At 38.3% G+C, this 19,434-nt stretch overlaps 1 protein-coding gene across 1 annotated transcript; it reads left to right on the top strand.

Moving 5' to 3' along the window:
* The first annotated feature begins 1,415 nt into the window (after nt 1-1,415).
* Nucleotides 1,416-19,337, top strand: LOC131327314 (mitochondrial Rho GTPase 1-like). Its single transcript, XM_058360420.1, has 14 exons — nt 1,416-1,948; nt 2,874-3,006; nt 3,136-3,285; nt 3,710-3,886; nt 4,065-4,316; nt 7,282-7,350; nt 9,203-9,258; nt 10,414-10,495; nt 11,055-11,266; nt 11,367-11,433; nt 15,410-15,522; nt 17,131-17,281; nt 17,861-18,047; nt 18,756-19,337. Exons 1-14 carry the CDS (start codon nt 1,725-1,727, stop codon nt 18,827-18,829), a joined length of 1,947 nt encoding a protein of 648 aa, XP_058216403.1. The 5' UTR covers nt 1,416-1,724; the 3' UTR covers nt 18,830-19,337.
* The last annotated feature ends 97 nt before the right edge of the window (nt 19,338-19,434 follow it).

Raw genomic sequence — 19,434 nt, 5'->3', positions numbered from 1 at the left:
TCATCCTCCTCTACCTCTGGACGTCCCTCGGGCTCGGTCTGCTCCTCCCCGCCCTCTTTGTAAACCTCCTCCAGCCTTTATGGTTGCCCTCTCCTCCAACTTTTCTAACTTCCGAAAGTGAAGTTTGCTCGACGTTCCTCTTCCTTGTTGAAACGGTAGGATGAATCCTCTTCATTTCATGTATCCACCAATTAAGAGCAATAAAACTTTAGCACCTAGAATAATATAAAAACTGGAAAATAGAAGACCAATTTTAACAACTGTTTTTAAATGTCCATCCGTAAATTAGTTCACTAATTGTAAATAACCAAAGGTAATATGACATGGATGTACCAATCCTAAAACTTTATTCTTAGAAGCACCAGTAAGCAAAGCAATAGCAGCATCAACAGAACAATATAACAACCTCTCCATTAGCAAAACAAGGCATTACACTAGGTTCAGCCATAACAGTACCACAATGGTATCTGTAGCCGTGCCAAAAACATAAGAAGGCCCATAGGACCACTTACTTGCCATCACCATCCCCCGACCCCCCTCTCTCACATTGGTCGAGTTGAGTGTTGGGGTTTTTGGATGAAAACCCCCACATCAAGAGGTTCAATAGTCCGATTACCAATTCAATTTATAGATCAAAGAAAACCCTATGATAAACGCAGCATACCCATTTCTGTAGACACACAATTGGTGGCAACGAATACTTAAGTTCAGATACTAAGTTCGAAAATTTTCAATTTTTTCGGATTCATAAGTTTGAAAATGTTTTGACCACTCAGGTTCATATATCCGAAAATTTTAAGATGAATCAGATTCTAAAATCCATAGGAACCAGTCAAAGAAATTGAAGTTTAACTCCCAATTGTAAACCAATTCATACCCCAAATGCGTAAAATACGGAAAAAATTGAAGTTTAGGATTGAACACTACCGTATAATATAATGGAGTTGATGATGGTGGGTCGCTAGTGGTGGTGGTGGTGCAGCAGTTATGGAGGTAGGGGTGGTGGTGGGCGGCAGTTATGGAGGTGTACTGCTGGGATTGTGGCCGACTGTGAGGTGGAGGATGGCCGACGGGTGGTGGTGGAGGCTGCTGCTGGTTGTGGTGACGTGGTGTGTTGGTGGTGGTGCACTGGTGTTGGGGCAGGAGATTAACGTAGAAGAGAAGAGGGGGAAGGAAATACAGGGGAGTAGGGGGGGAGAGAGAGAATGGGGAAGGAGGAGGGTTGTCTGCAACATAGATTGGGTTTTGGGGATAGAAGGGCAATTTTGGAAGTTTAGAGATATTTTGGAGGTTATATGTAGTAAATTTTTATAAAATTTGGGTATTTTATTTAGTAGTAGTTATATGCGGTAAATTCGCAGTTGCATTTATAAACTCCCAAATGAAATCGATGACACCGCATATATAAACACAAAAACCCTAACCGGCTCCAAACGACAACACTCCAACCACACTCAAATCTCCACCAACTACCTTCAAAAGAGGAAAAATCAAAACCTTGAGAATTTCAATTCAATATCTTCTCCCCCAAGCATATCAACCCACCGCTTCAACCTAGGGTTTCGCCGCCCCTTTATATTCCCCCAACACACAACGGTAAAAACCCACTCATAAATCACCCTATATTTACTCCTCCATCCATATCACTTTCCCAACGCCTAGGGTTTTTGCCCATCGAATCAATAAAAGTTATTAGGGTCTTTAGACATCGCACAGTGTCAAAAATGGCTGGAGGTGGCGCAGCAGCTGCGAGGGCGGCCCCCGGCGCCCGCGGTGGCGTTCGCATCATCGTCGCAGGCGATAGGGGCACCGGAAAATCGAGCCTGATTGTTACTGCGGCGGCCGATACGTTCCCGATAAATGTCCCCCCGTTGTTGCCGCCGACGAGGCTGCCCGATGATTTGTACCCTGATCGTGTCCCCGTCACGATTATCGATACGTCTTCCAGGTCTCTCTCTCCCCCTCCCTCCCTATCTATCTATCTATATACAAGCATATCTCTGTATGTCTGTCTGGCTCTCTTTGTTCGACTGTTTTCACTCTTGCAATCACCTTTTTGCTTGAGCAAGCCTGGGGCAAGCGAACTTCGTTGTGCATACCTAGGTCACATAATGAGCGCGCGTTGGCGCGAGTCCATAGCGAGGATTGAGAGTGGGATGGAGGGTACTACTAAAGGATTATGTTTCTAAGGTGGACAATAGAAATGGATGTTTTGCGTAGCTGAAATTCAGGTAAAATCAGATAATTAGAAAGCATGAATCAAAGAAATATCAAAAGTTTTTATTTTTTTGAGGTGTTTTTGGCTCATAACCGAAGTTTGGCCCTTGGTCCGAGATAGGTAAAAGAATCTACTGGTTGTAAGTCGCAGTATGTGTTTGTTTTGGGTCTGGTTGATTATTTGTATTTTTGTTGTCTGGTTGATCCTATGTTACCTAGGAATGCTACTACCCTAGCGAATTGCGTACCATTACGAACGTCCCGAAACATGGTACACCTCCGTTCCAAAACGGTAAATATTGCGATCCGAAGGGATCCCCAAAAAATTTAACTTATTAATGTAAAAATCTAGAGAAAATGGCATAATTCGGTCATTATGTTCCTAGAAATGTATTTTGCAGGAATAATTGGGAAAATGATACTTGATTTTACTAAATGTTTTTATGCCTTAGGAAGGGTAACTTTTGATTTTGATATCTATGGAAGCCTACCCCTAGCGTTCCACAATTTAGACATGTGGCGTACCACATCCCCGTTCCCGTTTCTCGTACTGGTACGATATGCTTTCCAGGTAACCTAGGGTTGATCTTCTTTAGAATAATTTCAGCAACCCTTGAGCTCAAATATTAATGCGTGTGTGATGTTCTTGGATTCAGTATGGAGAATAGAGGTAGACTGGCCGAAGAACTTAAACGGGCTGATGCAGTCGTGCTGACTTATGCGTGTGATCAGCCTGCCACACTTGACCGGTTGAGTACTTTTTGGCTTCCCGAACTTCGTCGATTGGAGGTTTGTGCGTTAAGGTTTAGTTAGCTGATTACAATGAACAGGCCTCATTTTTGTCTTATGTGATTCGTCTTTCACTCTTTCTATCTTTTTCGGGTTGGCTATGATTAAGCGGTGAAAATAACTGAGCAGGTAAAGGTGCCGGTTATAGTAGTGGGTTGCAAGCTGGATTTGAGGGATGACGAACATCCATTGAGTTTGGAGCAGGTTATGTCACCAATAATGCAACAGTTTCGGGAGATTGAAACTTGTATCGAGTGTTCAGCCTTTAAACAAATTCAGGTACTGCTGTTTGTGATATGTGTGGTACGTTTGGAATTAATATGCTTGTCTCTTATAAAATATCTGGCATGGTTTTGGTTCCGTTCACGTAATCTTCTCTCTTTTGCATTGGAGACATGGGTAATGGGTCTTGCAGGTGCACGACCATGCCCGTCTGAGATTCTCTATGTATTGGAAATAGTGAAGCGTTTATTTGGGTCTTCCTGAGATATATAGTATTTGCATTTGTGGATCTGCATATTCAGAATCTGCTAATTATACTCATTTCAAGCTTTTATGACAATGCTTTGTACAATTCATTGTTATGCACCATCCAAATAGTTTTTATGATGGCTGTTGATTAATATTTTTGAAAGAATCTGTGGTGGTATCATCTATGTTCTGCTCATCATATCTTAGAATGTTGGCATTTCTCTATTTTCAGGTCCCTGAAGTTTTCTACTATGCTCAAAAAGCTGTACTTCATCCAACGGCTCCACTATTTGATCAGGAAGCACAAACTCTAAAGCCTCGGTGTGTGAGGGCATTAAAACGGATATTTATTCTTTGTGACCACGATAGGGATGGTGCACTCAGTGATGCAGAGTTGAATGATTTTCAGGTCCTTATTCTTTTTCATGTGGGGGTGAAGATATGTGAATGCGTTGAACTTATGTGCACGTATGGGATGTATAGATATTACCGTCGAAGTTTGTTTTTATGACTTTTAATAAGGATCTGATCTTTATTTTTAGCGAGTTACTAGATTTTGAGAATGACTTTATAATGATTGTAAACAGGTCAAATGTTTCAATGCTCCGTTACAACCTTCTGAAATAGTGGGTGTTAAGCGGGTTGTGCAAGAAAAACTACCTGAAGGTGTCAATGACCGTGGACTTACTTTGACGGGGTTCCTCTTTCTCCATGCGCTATTCATAGAGAAGGGCCGTCTTGAAACAACATGGACCGTCCTAAGGAAATTCGGATACAACAATGATATCAGACTAAGTGATGATCAGCTTCCACCTCCAATTAAGCGAGCACCTGATCAGGTAACTTCTCCTGGATTTAACTTTCATTTATGTATTTGTTTGTCAAATATTATTATGCTGCTATAGTTCTGTTAACTTCCAGAAGCTTTTTGTAGTTATTTATGCAAAGTGAATGGGAAATTGATAAACATGGGATTTAGAAGTTTTAAGCATTGAATCAACAATATCTATGCAGTTGTGTCTTGTTCTTATTGAATATGGATGCCTATATTTGCGTAACAAGGGTTACTAGATTATCAAGTGTTTGCTATTTTTATGAATTTTCACCTTAAATACTTTTACTTTGTAACACACCCAAAAGGTGGGACCGTGGTTTCAAATTGTCTATGTTTTGGTTCTTTTTCTTTCCTCTTCCACCTGTTTAAATGTTACTTAGATCGGAGTATAGCTTTAGACATGCGTATTTGTCAACAAATCGAACTCGTCTAGACTTATTATATAACATGAGGACTCGGCTTGCAAGTTCCCAGAAATTGAATATGGCTAAAAGGATACTGCATGGAGGAAGACAACCCTATTTCTCTACAGGTTGGACTAAATAAGGAAAGAAAATAATGTTGTTGGCTTAAAAGCTAGTACAGTACGTGTTAATGTGCTTAACCCAACATCTGAGTCCACCCCATTGGGGCTTTAACCTAGTGTTTCCAGTTTAGTCCCTTCAAATAGCTGAGGTGGGTAGACTCAAATCTGATCTGGTGCCAGCTAAACCCATAATTCTCTGTCACTCCCTTCTCCCACTCTATCTTGGAGTACTCCAATTAATATCTCTCTCCCTCTAATGTGTTCTCTTTTCATCTCCCATCTCTCTCTCTCTCTCTCTCTCTCTTGCTTATCGTCTCTCGACCTCCCGTTACTCTCTCGGGATCTTGATCTCTATCCCTAACCTGAGTTATGAAACCCAAACTCTCTAGGTTTCAGATTCTGTCTCAAAAAAACCCATATAGCGGTTTTACATCTGTCGCTAAACCAAGTATATTCTAGATTTAGTCTTATCTTTCGATGCCTATGTAAACATTATTAATGCAGCAAAGAATATCAGCTCAGAAACTAGCCAACCTAATTAACAACCTGCTGATATTTAAGGTGCTTGCATATATACAACTAATACAAGCGTTGTCCTTAACATGTCTAGACCCTTGTCTAGTGACAAGATCCATACCTCTGAGCTGTATTACTAATCTAGCCAACAAAAGACTAACATAGAAAATAACACACGACAGGTATTTTGGCGTTTCTGAGGGGTGTTGGTGTCTGACATCTCTTGGACTCTTCTACAACAACTAAATTGTAGTTTCTATGCCTCATAGAACTCGTCTGTCATTCTAGGCATTGCAAGAAGCATTGAATTCAACACACATGGTATTATCATATTACCTCTTGTCTCTAGCTAAAGTTCAGCTTGCATCTGCAAAAATTAGTTGTTTGCCCACGTGTAGCATAGTGGAAAGAGATTTACTGAGCAAAGGACAAAAATTTTAGTACAAAATAAACTTATAATGACCAATGACAATTACTAAGGAAGAAAATGATTTAGTTCATACTCTGTTGGATTCCATTTATTTGTTCATTGAACATTGTAGCATCTCCGACGGTGATAGAATACGAGGAAGAACACGATTTGAGTTCGTACTCTGCTTCTCTTATCCTTCATTCAAACTTCCATTGATAAAGCTAGTGTCTTGCTGTTCAAAAAAAGATAAAGCTGGTGTCTTGACTTAGAGATACGACATCCCTTGACTTTGTCCATCATCATCACTAGTCATTTCCATCATTGTCATAATCAAGATTAATGAGCTCTGTAGTTGACTTACTGCATACCCTAATGTTGGATCTCCAGCATCATATTTTATCTTTGTTTGATCGTCCAGCATCATATTTTATCACGTCCACCATTGTAAGAATCATCATTATCTCATGTTTCCACATCATAAATAAGAGAAATTTGGCTTTCAATAGCTTTTATTTTTTCCTCCAGTCACTTTCATTATGGGCAGCACACCCGTGAATCTTCTCCCTCACTTCTGGTAGTTCCTTCAGGTTTGGAAAAAGCGATGGATTTTGTTTTGATCTCTGTCGATTTCATGCACTTTCACTTAGATCTGACCAGACTTTGGCATAGATGTATAGAGTTAGGTTCTTCTTCTTCTTCTTCATATGAACATGGGGAAATGGATCTTGTACAAGCCTTGCTGTTGAGAGGCTTATTTTTGAAGCTTTTGAACTGAAGGGCATTTTCAACAGAAACAACTTTTTATTAGGACACCGTTGAACTTTGACTGTGTAATATCATTTGTATTTTGCTGTTGGATGAGTGCAAAGCAGAAGAAATAGAGAGGAACTAAGAATGGAGGATAAGGATAGGAAATAAAACAGAAAGTATTTAATGCAGTCCGAACTTCCTTCTCTGATATATCATACGACCTGCACACAAGATCTAATGGACGTTCCATTTGCTGCACAGTATGTGCAAGAGCATCCACATACCTGGATGAAACATGGGATCTGGGACTAGCCCGCTACCCTATTGATGGCTTCATTGTGTCGTGGCAAAGTTGCCGCCGCATGCAGAAGGGTTCCAGTGCACACAGCAAATGGAAGAGTGTGGCTTGGTCGCATTGTCACAGTGTTTGTCATTGCTAAAATATTAGGTAGGAGAAAAAAGCACTTGCTAGATAGGGTAAGAAATGCAAGTGACATGCCGAAAAATACTCGGACAAGACAAGATACTTGGACCCTTGATGTACCCGACTCTGTCTATTGCAAGTCTAAAGTTGGAAGTGGCACGGGTTGATTGCTATCCTTACCCCTGAAGGATGATTATGTAGCTTGAATTTTCTTGTCTGTCATATTTCAAATGTATCACTTGACTAGTTTCGGATGTACTATAGGTCTCTGCGCTCTCTTCTGCATTTTCTACTCTTTGTACTGTTCTTCTCAAAGTTTTATTCCTGGTCATTATTTGCAGAGTGTAGAGCTGACAAGTGAAGCTTTGGATTTTCTCAGGGGAATCTTTCTCTTGTTCGACATCGATGGCGTATGTTCCTAATTTATTTAAAGATATTGGAGTGTATTTGTCAATTATGGATTTGACATGATATGACAGCATAATATAATTTGACATGTTATGATAATCGTTTTAAGTTGTTTATAGTATGCGGTGAATAGAAGTTTTTAGTTTTATTTTTCTTGTGGCTGTAATTTTGAGTTTGTGATGTTATGTTTGAATTGTGCACTAAAGAAATCTTTGTTTTGAAAGTCCTTAACATTGACAGAGACAATCATTCTGCCGTTTCTTATAGCGCGACTTTATTATATCCATAACAACACAAATATCGATAAGGAATCATGTGCATGGTAAAGAGAAGGGTGGCTAATATAGAACTCTTCATGTAGCCAGCATGGTACTTTGTTTTACAGTGTCTAGGGTCAAATTGCATGTTGTTTTAACTTTCTTTGGATTTGTTCTTAAACAACATGGATACGGATTCGGGGACATGAGAAGCATTGTGACACATTGCGGGCACTCTAAGAAGATAATTTTATAGTTCAGTAAACGACACAACAAGAAGTATATGTGAGGGGTTTTTTTCATTCTACTTTGTTAGGTTGCAAATACTCTTCTGGATTGCTTTAAAATTACGAGAAATAAGAAGAGCAAGGACAAAGCCAAACTTTGGTGGCGTTCACATGCTAACAAGTACACTGCAAGCCAAACATTGGCTCAGTTTTTTAATTATATATAAGGTTCTATGTGGAGGAAGTACAAAATTTTAAATTTTTAATAACCCACATAAACTGTATGGAATGGACACATATCTTTTGTTTATTGGATCCCTACACACACACACCCACACACACATGTATATGTAATTATGTATATTTACACGGCACTTCTAGTGAGGGATTCTGCATGCAAAGTGTGCGGACTTCTAATCTCGGCTATCGGATGAGATCCGACGGCTGAGATTAGAAGTCCGCACGTTGTTAACGTGCGGGATCCCTCATAGGAAGGGACTCTGTATAATATATATATATACTCCCTCCGTCCCAAATTGTTTGTCCGGTCCGCGAAACGGGGACAAAAAAATAATGCATTTCTCTCGATCATAAATTAAAAGAACTCATTGATATCTAGTAAATTGTTAAAAAAACTTTTAATTTTTCTTCCAAAAATTGTATTATTTTTACGTCATTGTTTTGCGGACCGGACATATATTATGGGACGGAGGGAGTATATATCAGTCCGGATCCAATGAGGGATCCCATACGGCCTTACGTTCAATAAAAAACTGTTCGGATCAAGCCCTTTCCGATCATTTTTTTTGCTGATTTCTCGCGAGTACCCTTAAAATCACGTTCTGATTACTTTGAGCGGCTCGGATAGTCGCAATTCGATCGGGAAAGGGGAGTCCCGCACGGTAGCACCGTGCGGGATCCCTCATTGGATCCGGACTCTCTGTGTGTGTGTGTGTGTGTGCGTGTGTGTATATAAAATATAGACACACATATATGTACCACATTGTATATGGATGGAAACTAGAGCTTCCTCAAACTTTTGGTTTTTAATGTGGAATATACTCGACATCCTAACTGATTGAATCTCGTCATAAGAGATTTTTAACCTAGCCTGAGTTGCCTTTTCTTAGCCAAGTTATAGTGGCAATAATATATTACTGCTTTCAGTGCAAATTGTTATTTTGTAACGTTAAGATGAAATAGCATTTTAGACTTTTTAGTTAATTTATATCCAGAACAATTGTTGACTCGTAAATATCATGACGCAATAATTTAAAATTTGTCGAGTTTTGCATGGGTGAGTTTCTAGGTTCTATAATGAAAGATTCACTATTCTAACTTCTAAAAAATTTGATGATCGGGCTTTGCAGGATGGAGCCCTTAATCCAGCTGAGCTTGAAGATCTTTTTTCGACCGCACCAGAAAGGTCTAGTGTCCTTTGTTTCCTTCATACCTGTGTATGACATTGTATATACTGACATTTGTGCATTCTAGCGTTCATTACTGTGGTGTGTAGTAAAGTTGCTGGTGTAGAACTTTTAGTTGAGCGGTTGAGCGGTAAACCCAGCAAAACCACTGTTGTATCAAATTACTTTTTCACCTATAATCAGCTTGTGTTCTTTCTAGTTTTGTTTTACATTAAGTCCTTCAACTCACATGTTTCCGTGAAATATATGTTTAAAAACCAGATGAAAAATCTAGAGAGTAAGCATTTAGTTATTTCTAGTGACTACAATGAGGCAGTGTAACTGAAACAGAGATTTATTGAATAACATCAACCTGTATGACAGTGTTGAGCTTGACTACAATAACTCCCTGATTCTGCAATTGTTCAACCTTTTGGATGGTTTAGTAGTTAGATCTCAAATCTCTTCTTTCCACTTTCTTATGGCTTATCTTGCAAGTAACTTTTTGGAAGGGTCCGTGGTCTCTGTGTAATAGTTGTAATATTTAAGTTGTTACCTATTTTAGGTCGTTTTTGTTCTGCTTATTTTATGGCTTTCATTTCTATAGTATGTTTTCTGCAATCCTTGAATGCTTTGTTTCATTGACTAACTGTTGGGTTCCCCAGTTAATGTGTTGCATTTACTTCCCGTATCGTTAAATTGATGTCCACATTGAAAAGTCAGTTGTATGTTCTAGATAGTAATGAAAAGGTATAACTGTTTTTTTTTAATATGGGTGCCATTCTCATGATTTCGGGACGTGTGCTAGTCAATTTGGTTTTCGGTTCAGTCAAATATCCTCCTCGGTCAGAGAAAATAAGAAAACAGGGGGGAGGAGGGAATGACTCTTGTTGTTCTGTAAAAAGACCATTATGACCAGTTAGTATTCGGTTGAGGTTATTTTTATGACTTTCAATGTCATTGTGAATGAGATTTGGACCGCAATTGAGCACACTATGTCTTTTTTTTAAGGTTATAATGAAATTCTCCAATGTCATTGTTTAAGATTGCCTTTTTTTTTTTTCTTGGGTAAATGTTTAAGATTACTTTTGTTTACTATTTACAATTTTTTTTAAGCAAGTGCCATGCTTTGTTAGTGATATAGTTTCCATTACTATCATCTCCTCAAATTTCAGCCCTTGGGATGGAGCTCCATATAAGGATGCAGCAGAGAAAACTGCCTTGGGAGGGCTAGCACTTGATGGGTTTTTGTCGGAGGTCTGTGTGTTTCAAACTCATTCTTTCCTGGGAGTAAGCATATGATATGGTTAAATGGAAGATGTGTTGTTGCATAAAGAGTTTCTCATATTCACTTATAATTTAAGAAATCAGACTGTTTGGCTATTTGCCAAGGACAAACTTTTCTACTCCTTAGATATATCAATGGTTTACGTATCAGTTGTATTGTTCTTTTCTTAGCTCTTCAAACATTGTCACTGACTTGAGCCTAAGTCAAAGACCAAAAGGCTATCACGCACAGAATAGCCGGTCTGATTACAAAGCTCTTCTCTGGTTGTTTACATCCCTGGACTTGCTCAATTTATGTTCTCTCTTATACGGAATTGAGGACTTGTACTCTCTCTATTTATTGTTAAACCATGCATTTGAATTCTTGCTGTGATATGTTACTTTCAGTTCTTTGATATCAAGTGGATATCAGAACTGAAAATGACCTCTTTTTGCATTGTTGGTGTGCATGCATTTTATTCGACATGCACCCACAGGCTACACTAGTGTAAACGTTTTGATCTTTCCTGACAAGTTTATGGTGTTGCAGTGGGCCCTTATGACACTTCTAGACCCAGTTCGCAGTATTGAGAATCTGATATACTGTGGGTATGCTGGTGATCCGTCTTCTGCTATTCGTATCACAAGGAGAAGACGTTTGGATCGCAAAAAGCAACGTTCAGAAAGAAATGTTTTCCAGTGTTTTGTGTTTGGGCCGAAAAAAGCAGGAAAGTCAGCATTGCTGAATTCTTTTATTGGAAGGTGTTTCTTCTGAATCCATCTCTCATACTTTTTGTCCTTGGATTTTTTAGATTAGATGACACTTCATCATCTAAGTTTTATGTTCGTGTCCCAAGTGTAGGCCTTTCGCTGATATGGCTTCAACCTCTGAAGAGCGCTATGCAGTCAATGCTGTTGATCTACCTGGTGTAAGTGCTGTTTCATTGTTCCTACGTAATGTGTTGGATCAGCTCATTCCATTGAACAAGGAAAAAAAACACTGGCCTTAGATAATTCATCTGTACTCTTGGTTGAGGCGGTTAAGCAAGGGACATTTTCACTTTTTCAACTAAGTACATATTGCATTATTTCTAGCACTTCTGAGAGTTAATTATAGGGTGTATATGTATGTGTCAAGGTCCCAAACAGTGATGACCATTGGATAGGAGCCATGCAAAAAGAACTACAACAATTTGTGAGAAATGAAGTTTGGTACCTTGTACCTAGACCCACACACAAATGTCATAGGCACTAAGTGGATTTTCAAAAATAAAAAAGATGATAGTGGGATTGTGGATAGAAACAAAATGAGGCTAGTAGCTCAAGGTTACATGCAAATAGAGGAGGTAGATTTTGATGAGACTTTCGCGCCCGTAGCTAGGCTTGAGTCTATTAGGTTACTTTTGTACACACTGCCTGTACTAGCTTCTGTCATGTTTTTTTGTTGACATATAGAATGTTTTTTTCCGAACTTCTATTTGTTTTAAAAGGTTACCTGACAACCTTGCATGACTTTTTTCCTTAAGGATAATGGTCGAAGATACGCCAGAATTGGATCGAAGTGGAGACCTAGAATTGGATGACAACCAGGAGATGTTAAACGGGACAGGGTCTTAATAAACTTAATATAAACCAATAAACGTTACTAAAGTTTCGTGACCATCAGTCCAGTACTAGACATAAAGTGAGTCCACTAAAGATGTAAAAATCTATGTCTCACAAACTGGATATTAGTAGTATTTTTGAACATGGAATAACAGGGCTAAATGCTTGAGGATTCAACGCCTGTCCCAATTATGCCTCGTCATATTAATCTCTCTCAGTGTCTCAGTGCATTTGGATGGTTTTTGTTATAATCTTATTTAAATGATAACTACAAGTATAGAACATATAACAAGAGCATGAAGGAGATGCTACCCTTGTACAGAATGAGATTCTAGACCATATTTTAGCCTAAATAAGGGCCACATGCATAAAAGGGCCATTTGCATTATCGAGGACATATAGTCATTTGATCGAAGAGCGGCAAGAGCCTAAGATCATTCATTTGTTTATTCTCTTCTTTTGGTTCCCTTGGGTAATCTTTTTTCTCTGTTCTCGTTCCCCTCTCTGTCAATTGCAATTCCAGGTCAATTGCTGAGTTACTGTTCATCTTTTTTGCATTTCTTTGCGGTTTTTTTTTTTATGGGTCCTTTTTTTTTCATTTTATGTCCTTTTCTGTCATGGCCCGATTTTTCTTTAACTGATTATATCAATTTTAGATGTACTTGGCTCTAATCTATGTGCAAGCCAAGATTATAAGTACCAATGGAAACAACATACATTGTCCGCCAAAGAAAAAGAATCTTACACAGCCTTCTTCTTTTTTTACACAACCAGTTAAGAACCAGCCATGAACACAAGTTTATTAAAAATCTCAAGAAAATGTCGAACCTGCCATGTCATCAAAAATCCTTCACTGTTGTGCTAACTTAAAAAATTCATAAGATTAAACTCACCAGACTTCATGCAATGCAATTGAAACATTGTTTGACAAATCGCCATGATAGAACACCCCCCACACCCCCCCGCCCCACTCTTTTTTTTCTCCATTGAAGTATCTGCTCAACCACAATTAAAAAATAGCACCATAATCCACTTCCAACTCCCACAAAAATTCCATTAGTTATCAATGTGCCTCAACATGACGTAAATTCTTATCAACTTCAACTACCAAAATACGAGGAGTTCTTTTCGTTCACCCAAAAGACATAGCAAAATATTTCTAGATTAAATTCTCACGTTATCGTTATCATTATCATTATCCTTACGGCACGAATCTCATAAAGCTTATCCAACCATTTTGATGGGGGAATGTTGTCAAAGGAGAAACCTTGGGTATGGATGTTGGAATGTGAGAAGGAATCAAAGGTTGGAATTTCAGGGGGTGTATCAAACTCAGGATCTTCTTCAATGATGGGATCTTCAACATGTTCCTCTGGGTTTTCAGGGTTCATCATGAAAACATGAGGAATTGGCACTTGATCAAGTCAAAAATATACAAGTATTCAAAATGGTGACTCCAAGGACTATACTAAAAAACAAGTCCTACAACTACAACAAGAATAAAATAAAAGTGAGCCCAACCACCGTCTTCATCAAAGCTTGCTCTTGTCCTTCAAACCTATAAGGTAGGGGTGAGCACAACTGTCCACGAATAATCTACTAGAAACTAAAAGATGCAAGTTACATGTTTAAAATATGAATGTTTGTACCCTTGTACCCCTTTCTACTGAACGTGAAATTCTACCTTCTCGACACAATACATAATGAATATAAACCATTTCCGAAAAAAATGAAACCAAAATCCTTCAAACATAAAACAAGTTAAATTATTAACTCAATTAGGAGAAAATAAGAGTACATAAGACCGAGGTCCAAGTTATCAAAGTTGTGTACCAATCTTAGGCGACTCCCTAAATCATCCAAATTTATGGGCTACTAACCCAAAGGCGTACGGAATACTAACCCAAATTTATCCATGCAACGGATAAATTCATTATCCATATGTTTCCGGCTACACAAGTATAAAATAGCCAAATCGGACTCCAATACATGGCTCACTAGCCCAAATAACAAGTATCAATTCCAAATCATCCAAACCCAACATGTAAGTATTATCAACTCTAAAATTTCTGAACTTTTACTTAAACGAAATCAAGAAAATGCAAACATCGAAATTCAAGTTTCTTAGGCTTCCGTATACCTCATCATTTTCCCTTATTCAATGCAACCCTTCCACTACTTACCGTATATACTACAATTAATACTTAAAAAAAGAAAAAAGAAAAAAAGATGTGCTCTTCACAAGATACCAACAACTCATCAATGTACCCAAAATATTGCTTTCAAGTGAACTAGTATCCATTATCAACCAAATAACCATAACCCAACATTAGGAACCACAATTACCCTTGAACATAATATTCCTACTACAACCAAACAAACATTAATTCCATCAATTTCTACCTACAAGTAAACTATCCAGTGTACACAATATCACACAAATTAGGGCTTGTTCATAGATCATATGCTTGAACACTAAACAACACCTCTCTCTCTCTCTCTCTCTCTCTCTCTCTCTCTCTCTCTCTCTCTCTATACATTGTAATTTGCATTTAAAGAGACTTGTAGAAAACCTTATCTCAAGATAAGAAAACCCCCAAATTGCAAGGAACCCTGAATTTGTGCAATTGGGATTTTGCTCGGATCAAAATGTAGCCCTCCTCGCGTAGATCGATCTTCCTTCTTGCACTTCTCCAAGATTCTCATGTCTTGGCCTTTGATTTTGGAGAAGAAGAATGAGGGTTTGTGTAATTGGGTGAGATAGAGGGAGAGAGAGAAGACGCAGGAACTAGCTATTGCTTCAATCTTCTATCATGTTACAAGTAATTACACAAGGGTTCTAAAGCTACCAAATAAAAATGTAAATCTTTGAAGGTTTATAACGATCCCATACGGCGATACCCAATCCATGGCACACAAATTCGAGCTTGAAGTTAGCTCACCCCAATTATTTTCTAAGTAAGAGGGTTGTTGATCCAGTTTAGCGTAGTTAACAACTTTGCTCCTATCTGTAGCGACATCAGTTAAGTCTCCAAGTTTAAACCTGAAGTACCATTCTCTCTTTCAAAGTTAGCAATACTAAGCCTATAATTGAAATGGCACGAAATGTACTCTTATCAATTCTAAATCGTATACGCAATGCTGCTTTTATCAACTAAGTGCAATGTCACTTTTTCTTCTCCTTCTGCCTATTTTGTGATGTTATGTTTGATTGGTCCACTCTGAGATGTGTTTCTTGTAATTACTATTAGGTTCTAGTCAGTTCTAGCCCATCAAGAATATGTTTTCTTGTGTTGACAGGGAACTAAGAAAACTCTTATATTGCGAGAGATACCAGAAGATGGAGTTCCAAAGTTGCTGTACACAAAGGATTCTTTGGCAGCGTGTGATATAGCTGTATTTGTTCATGACAGGTAGCTAAAATACTATTGTTTTTCTCAGGGTCAGTGTGTCATAATAATCTTGAGGGATTCCAAATTTCTTTATATTAACCATCCATATCATTTCATTAGCAGAAAAGTTCCTAAGTTTAATTCAGGATTCTAAGACATGTGCATGCATACCCTATTTAATGAAACTAACTTTTCCCATGGATAACGTGTGTTGTATCCACTTCTGGTTGTACAAAAAGCTCCGAATTCCTCTTTTGCTATATGTATCAATGTTACAAATAGCAATCATTTGATGAGTTTCTAATGTTCAGAACATCAGAGGTAGTTCTGTTAAACACTATAAGTTTCTAGTGTTCAGAACATCAGAGGTAGTTCTGTTAAACACTATGACCTTGTTCATTTGGGGGACTCAAATCCCCTGAGCACGGTCTCCAATAAGCTCTCTCTATCTATCTCTCTCCATTCATTACTCTCAAAAACCTCCCTCAAAACCCCAAACGAACAAGGCCATGAGTCTACGACTATGCTGGTTTCTCAAATATGATCAGTGACTAGAAATTAAATTATTTTATGTTAATTACATGAGGGTCAAGTGATTTCTTTCCCCTTGTTATTTGGTAGTTGGGACGTAGATCCAAAGAGAACTTCAAGCATGGCAAATAACAATTGAATCTTTTTTTTGTTTAAGTTTGGCAGTTTAGATTTACAGCTCACTTTTGTATCTTGTTTTGTCTTTTCCATGACATTTGAGAATTGGAAGTATGTGATTTTGAGACATCCAAAGTTTCCAGATTGAAACTGGTCATGCTAATTTTATAGGAGATGTATGCATGTTAACTATTTTTTGAACATCACGTTCTCATCATTGCTGGCTAGTGAAAACAAGTGTTCCCTCGTATGTGATGCCAGCACTATTTTCTCCATTTCCTTCTTTTTCACTGTGGGTTGATCAAAAGCCCATTTCATGTGCAAAACACATTCTAGCATGTCGTTCACATCTGGTTTGTGCAAAAAAGAAATGAATCTTGTCCTAAAAGAAATGAATCTTGTCCATGAACCGTCTTTCTGAATTTTTTCGGCCACGTCCGATGCTTCCACGTATGTCACTACCAGGACTCCCTCAAGGATGCCTCAATGTGTTACTGCCTATTCTCACTCTCACTCTCACATATGCACAAATACGCTAAGTCATGGGTGGCTGCTAGCAGTAGATAATCGAGGTCTGTTTTATTATTCACATCATGTGGGACTCTTCATCTATACTAATTTCAAAAGATGTCTCCAATTCTTTGTGCTTTATCAACCCTTGTAATGGTGAACTATTTAATACCCGTTTGGGTTTTGTCGAGGGGAAGAATTACCTCTGTGGGACTTTCATTAATTTGGTGTCCATTGAAGTGGGGTTTTTGGTTAATCTCATTATTGAATCACTTTGTACATTATTGCTGTTTCCAAAAAGTTAAGACAACTGCCAACTCTTATATATAAGTTCTGTTACCCTTATTGTTTGATTATTGACATGTAAAATCCTTAATTTGATTTCTGAATACTTGAATAAACGTATGATATTGATCTTCATTCTTCACTTTACTTCTAATATAGTTTCTGAGTTGATGCTTTTACATACAGGTCTGATGAGTCTTCATGGAAGAGAGCAACTGATTTACTTGTGAAAGTTGCCAGTCATGGAGAAGCGAATGGCAGTGAGGTACCTTGCCACATTGTTGCAGCTAAAGATGATCTGGATCCATTTCCGACTGAGATACAGGATTCAACAAGGGTATATATTGATAACTTACTATTTGTTTTGTTGATACTGAATTACATAATTTTGGTGGCTCACATGTTATTGGTCATTATGATTCTGGTATGGATCGTATTGGAGATTTGGGATCTAGTACGTTTTGACCTTATGGCCAAGTATCATTAGTGATACTACCATAAGTTATTGGTTTTGCCTCTATTGGTTTTAAATCAGGACTCCAAATTAGTGAGGCTGACTGAAAAGATGTATGCGGATCACCAAAAAAAAAGAAGAAGATGTATGCCAGTTAATCTTAGTAGGAGGTTTGCGAGTACTTCTGTACATGTTCGGTACAGGCTTATAGCATATTTATTTTTTTGTCTATATTTGAGGACAAGGATATTCACTGAGCATGTTACTTGTAATTTGGATTCAATCTCTGTGTTTTTTATTTATGTGAAACTACTTTTTTTCTTGCTTTGTTTTCTGCATGTTAGTTCCGTAATAGTAGAAATAAGACTCTAGGAAGACCCCAACATCACTTACATGGTGACGTTGTTCCTTGATGGTTGTTGACACTATTAACATGTTTTTCTGCAATTTTTGCTTTCATAGGTAAGTCAGGATATGGGAATAGAGGCTCCTATACCTGTCAGCAACAGGTTGAGAGATTTTAATGACGTGTTCCTTAGAATTGTCAGTGCTGCAGAGCATCCTCATTTGAGCATTCCTGAAACTGAAGCTGGGAAAAGTCGCAAGCAGTACCACCGGCTTGTTAACCGCTCTCTGATGTTTGTATCAGGTAAACCTGTACAATTTGTAGCAATTGGGCTCCTAAGTTCTGATTCCTTTTTTAAGATCTTTCTCGAGGGCTGTTGTGACGTTGTTTTTATACTTTTCTGCTAAGCGCTGCTTTAGTCCTATTGAGTGCGGTGGTTATTACTATTGTGCATTTGTTTTCAAAATTTTAAATTTGGGTTACTTTTTTTGAAATCATGTTAAATGTATGGACCTAATATCACTAATTTGCCATATCAAAAAGTCTTGAGGCATGAACTTTGTATCAAAGGTCATCAATGTGTCCTTTTTTAAAAACCCAAGGGGTTAGTCCGGTGGTCAAGGCGCCTTAGGGGTTTGCTCCCTCCTAAGGTCTTGGGTTCAAAACTTCCTAGGTGCTATCAGCTCCTTCGGGTCTATCCATACGTAACAACTTGAGTTGGAAAAAGAAAACGTCTTTTATATCCTATATCTTGAGTGGCCCCATTGTATTGGACGCTGAACTTTCTTGATTTGGATGCCTGTAGATGCTACTCTCATATTGGAACTGACTTTATATTTATAGTTTTGGACAAAGCAATAATTTTTTTGAGTGAATGTCTGTCTTTACTTTGAGCTATGGCCCATCCTGATGTTGTCTCTCTCTCCATTCGTTTTTTCTTCATCGTGGATGTGATGCTGCAATATTTTCTTCCGCTTCAATTAGTTTAACCTTTTCTCTCTACCACTACAGTTGGAGCTGCTGTTGCCATTGTTGGATTGGCAGCTTACCGCGTGTATGCTGCAAGAAAGAATGCCTCAAGTTAAAGGACTCTGAATGGTTTCTGCGAAGAATGCCTTCAGTAAAAAGACTGAAGATTCAAGCAGCCCGAGTTCCACAGCAACTCAGGCTTCATTTTCGGGTCCCAACATAGTTGTGTTTCTCAAGATGCCTCTTTTGTAGAAAATAGCAACTTCAGGATAAAAAAAGTAGCTCACCTTGACAAGTTACCATATGGGCTCATGTGGCTTGATGAGGGTTTAATCTTATTACTGGAACATGATGGGTGGGCTGTTTTTCTATTGATGGGTTTTGACACATGAAGCGGTTGGTGGTTCTTGAGCAGGACTTTTTGGATTCATTTGTTTTTTTTTTTGTTTTTTGCAATTATTAAATCTCAGCTTGGTGAATTCCTTTTAGTGTTACTTGGAGGATGAATTTGCGTGCTTTATTTTCTGCATTGTTTGCAATGTTTTACAGATAGGAAGTTCTTGCCATGTATGTAAGATATTGAGTGAAAAGTTGTGGCATGTTTATGTTGTGGTTGTTTGCGCCTGCTCCTGTAGAGGGTTGTTTGCCATACTACAAGTACGCATTTTCTTGTTAATGCGCATAACACTTTCAGGATTCCATTTTAATATACGCCAATGTT

This window comes from Rhododendron vialii, chromosome 5a, assembly GCF_030253575.1.
Source record: "Rhododendron vialii isolate Sample 1 chromosome 5a, ASM3025357v1".
Classification (NCBI taxonomy): domain Eukaryota; kingdom Viridiplantae; phylum Streptophyta; class Magnoliopsida; order Ericales; family Ericaceae; genus Rhododendron; species Rhododendron vialii.
This window is presented reverse-complemented; position numbering and strand designations above follow the sequence as displayed.

Bases quoted from the DNA above. Each gene is read 5' to 3' on its own strand.
- LOC131327314 (XM_058360420.1), top strand. From the start codon at position 1,725: ATGGCTGGAGGTGGCGCAGCAGCTGCGAGGGCGGCCCCCGGCGCCCGC. The intron at 3,887-4,064 runs GTCCTTATTCTT...GATTGTAAACAG, and splicing joins CAGAGTTGAATGATTTTCAG to GTCAAATGTTTCAATGCTCC. The intron at 17,282-17,860 runs GTATATATTGAT...TTGCTTTCATAG, and splicing joins AGATACAGGATTCAACAAGG to GTAAGTCAGGATATGGGAAT.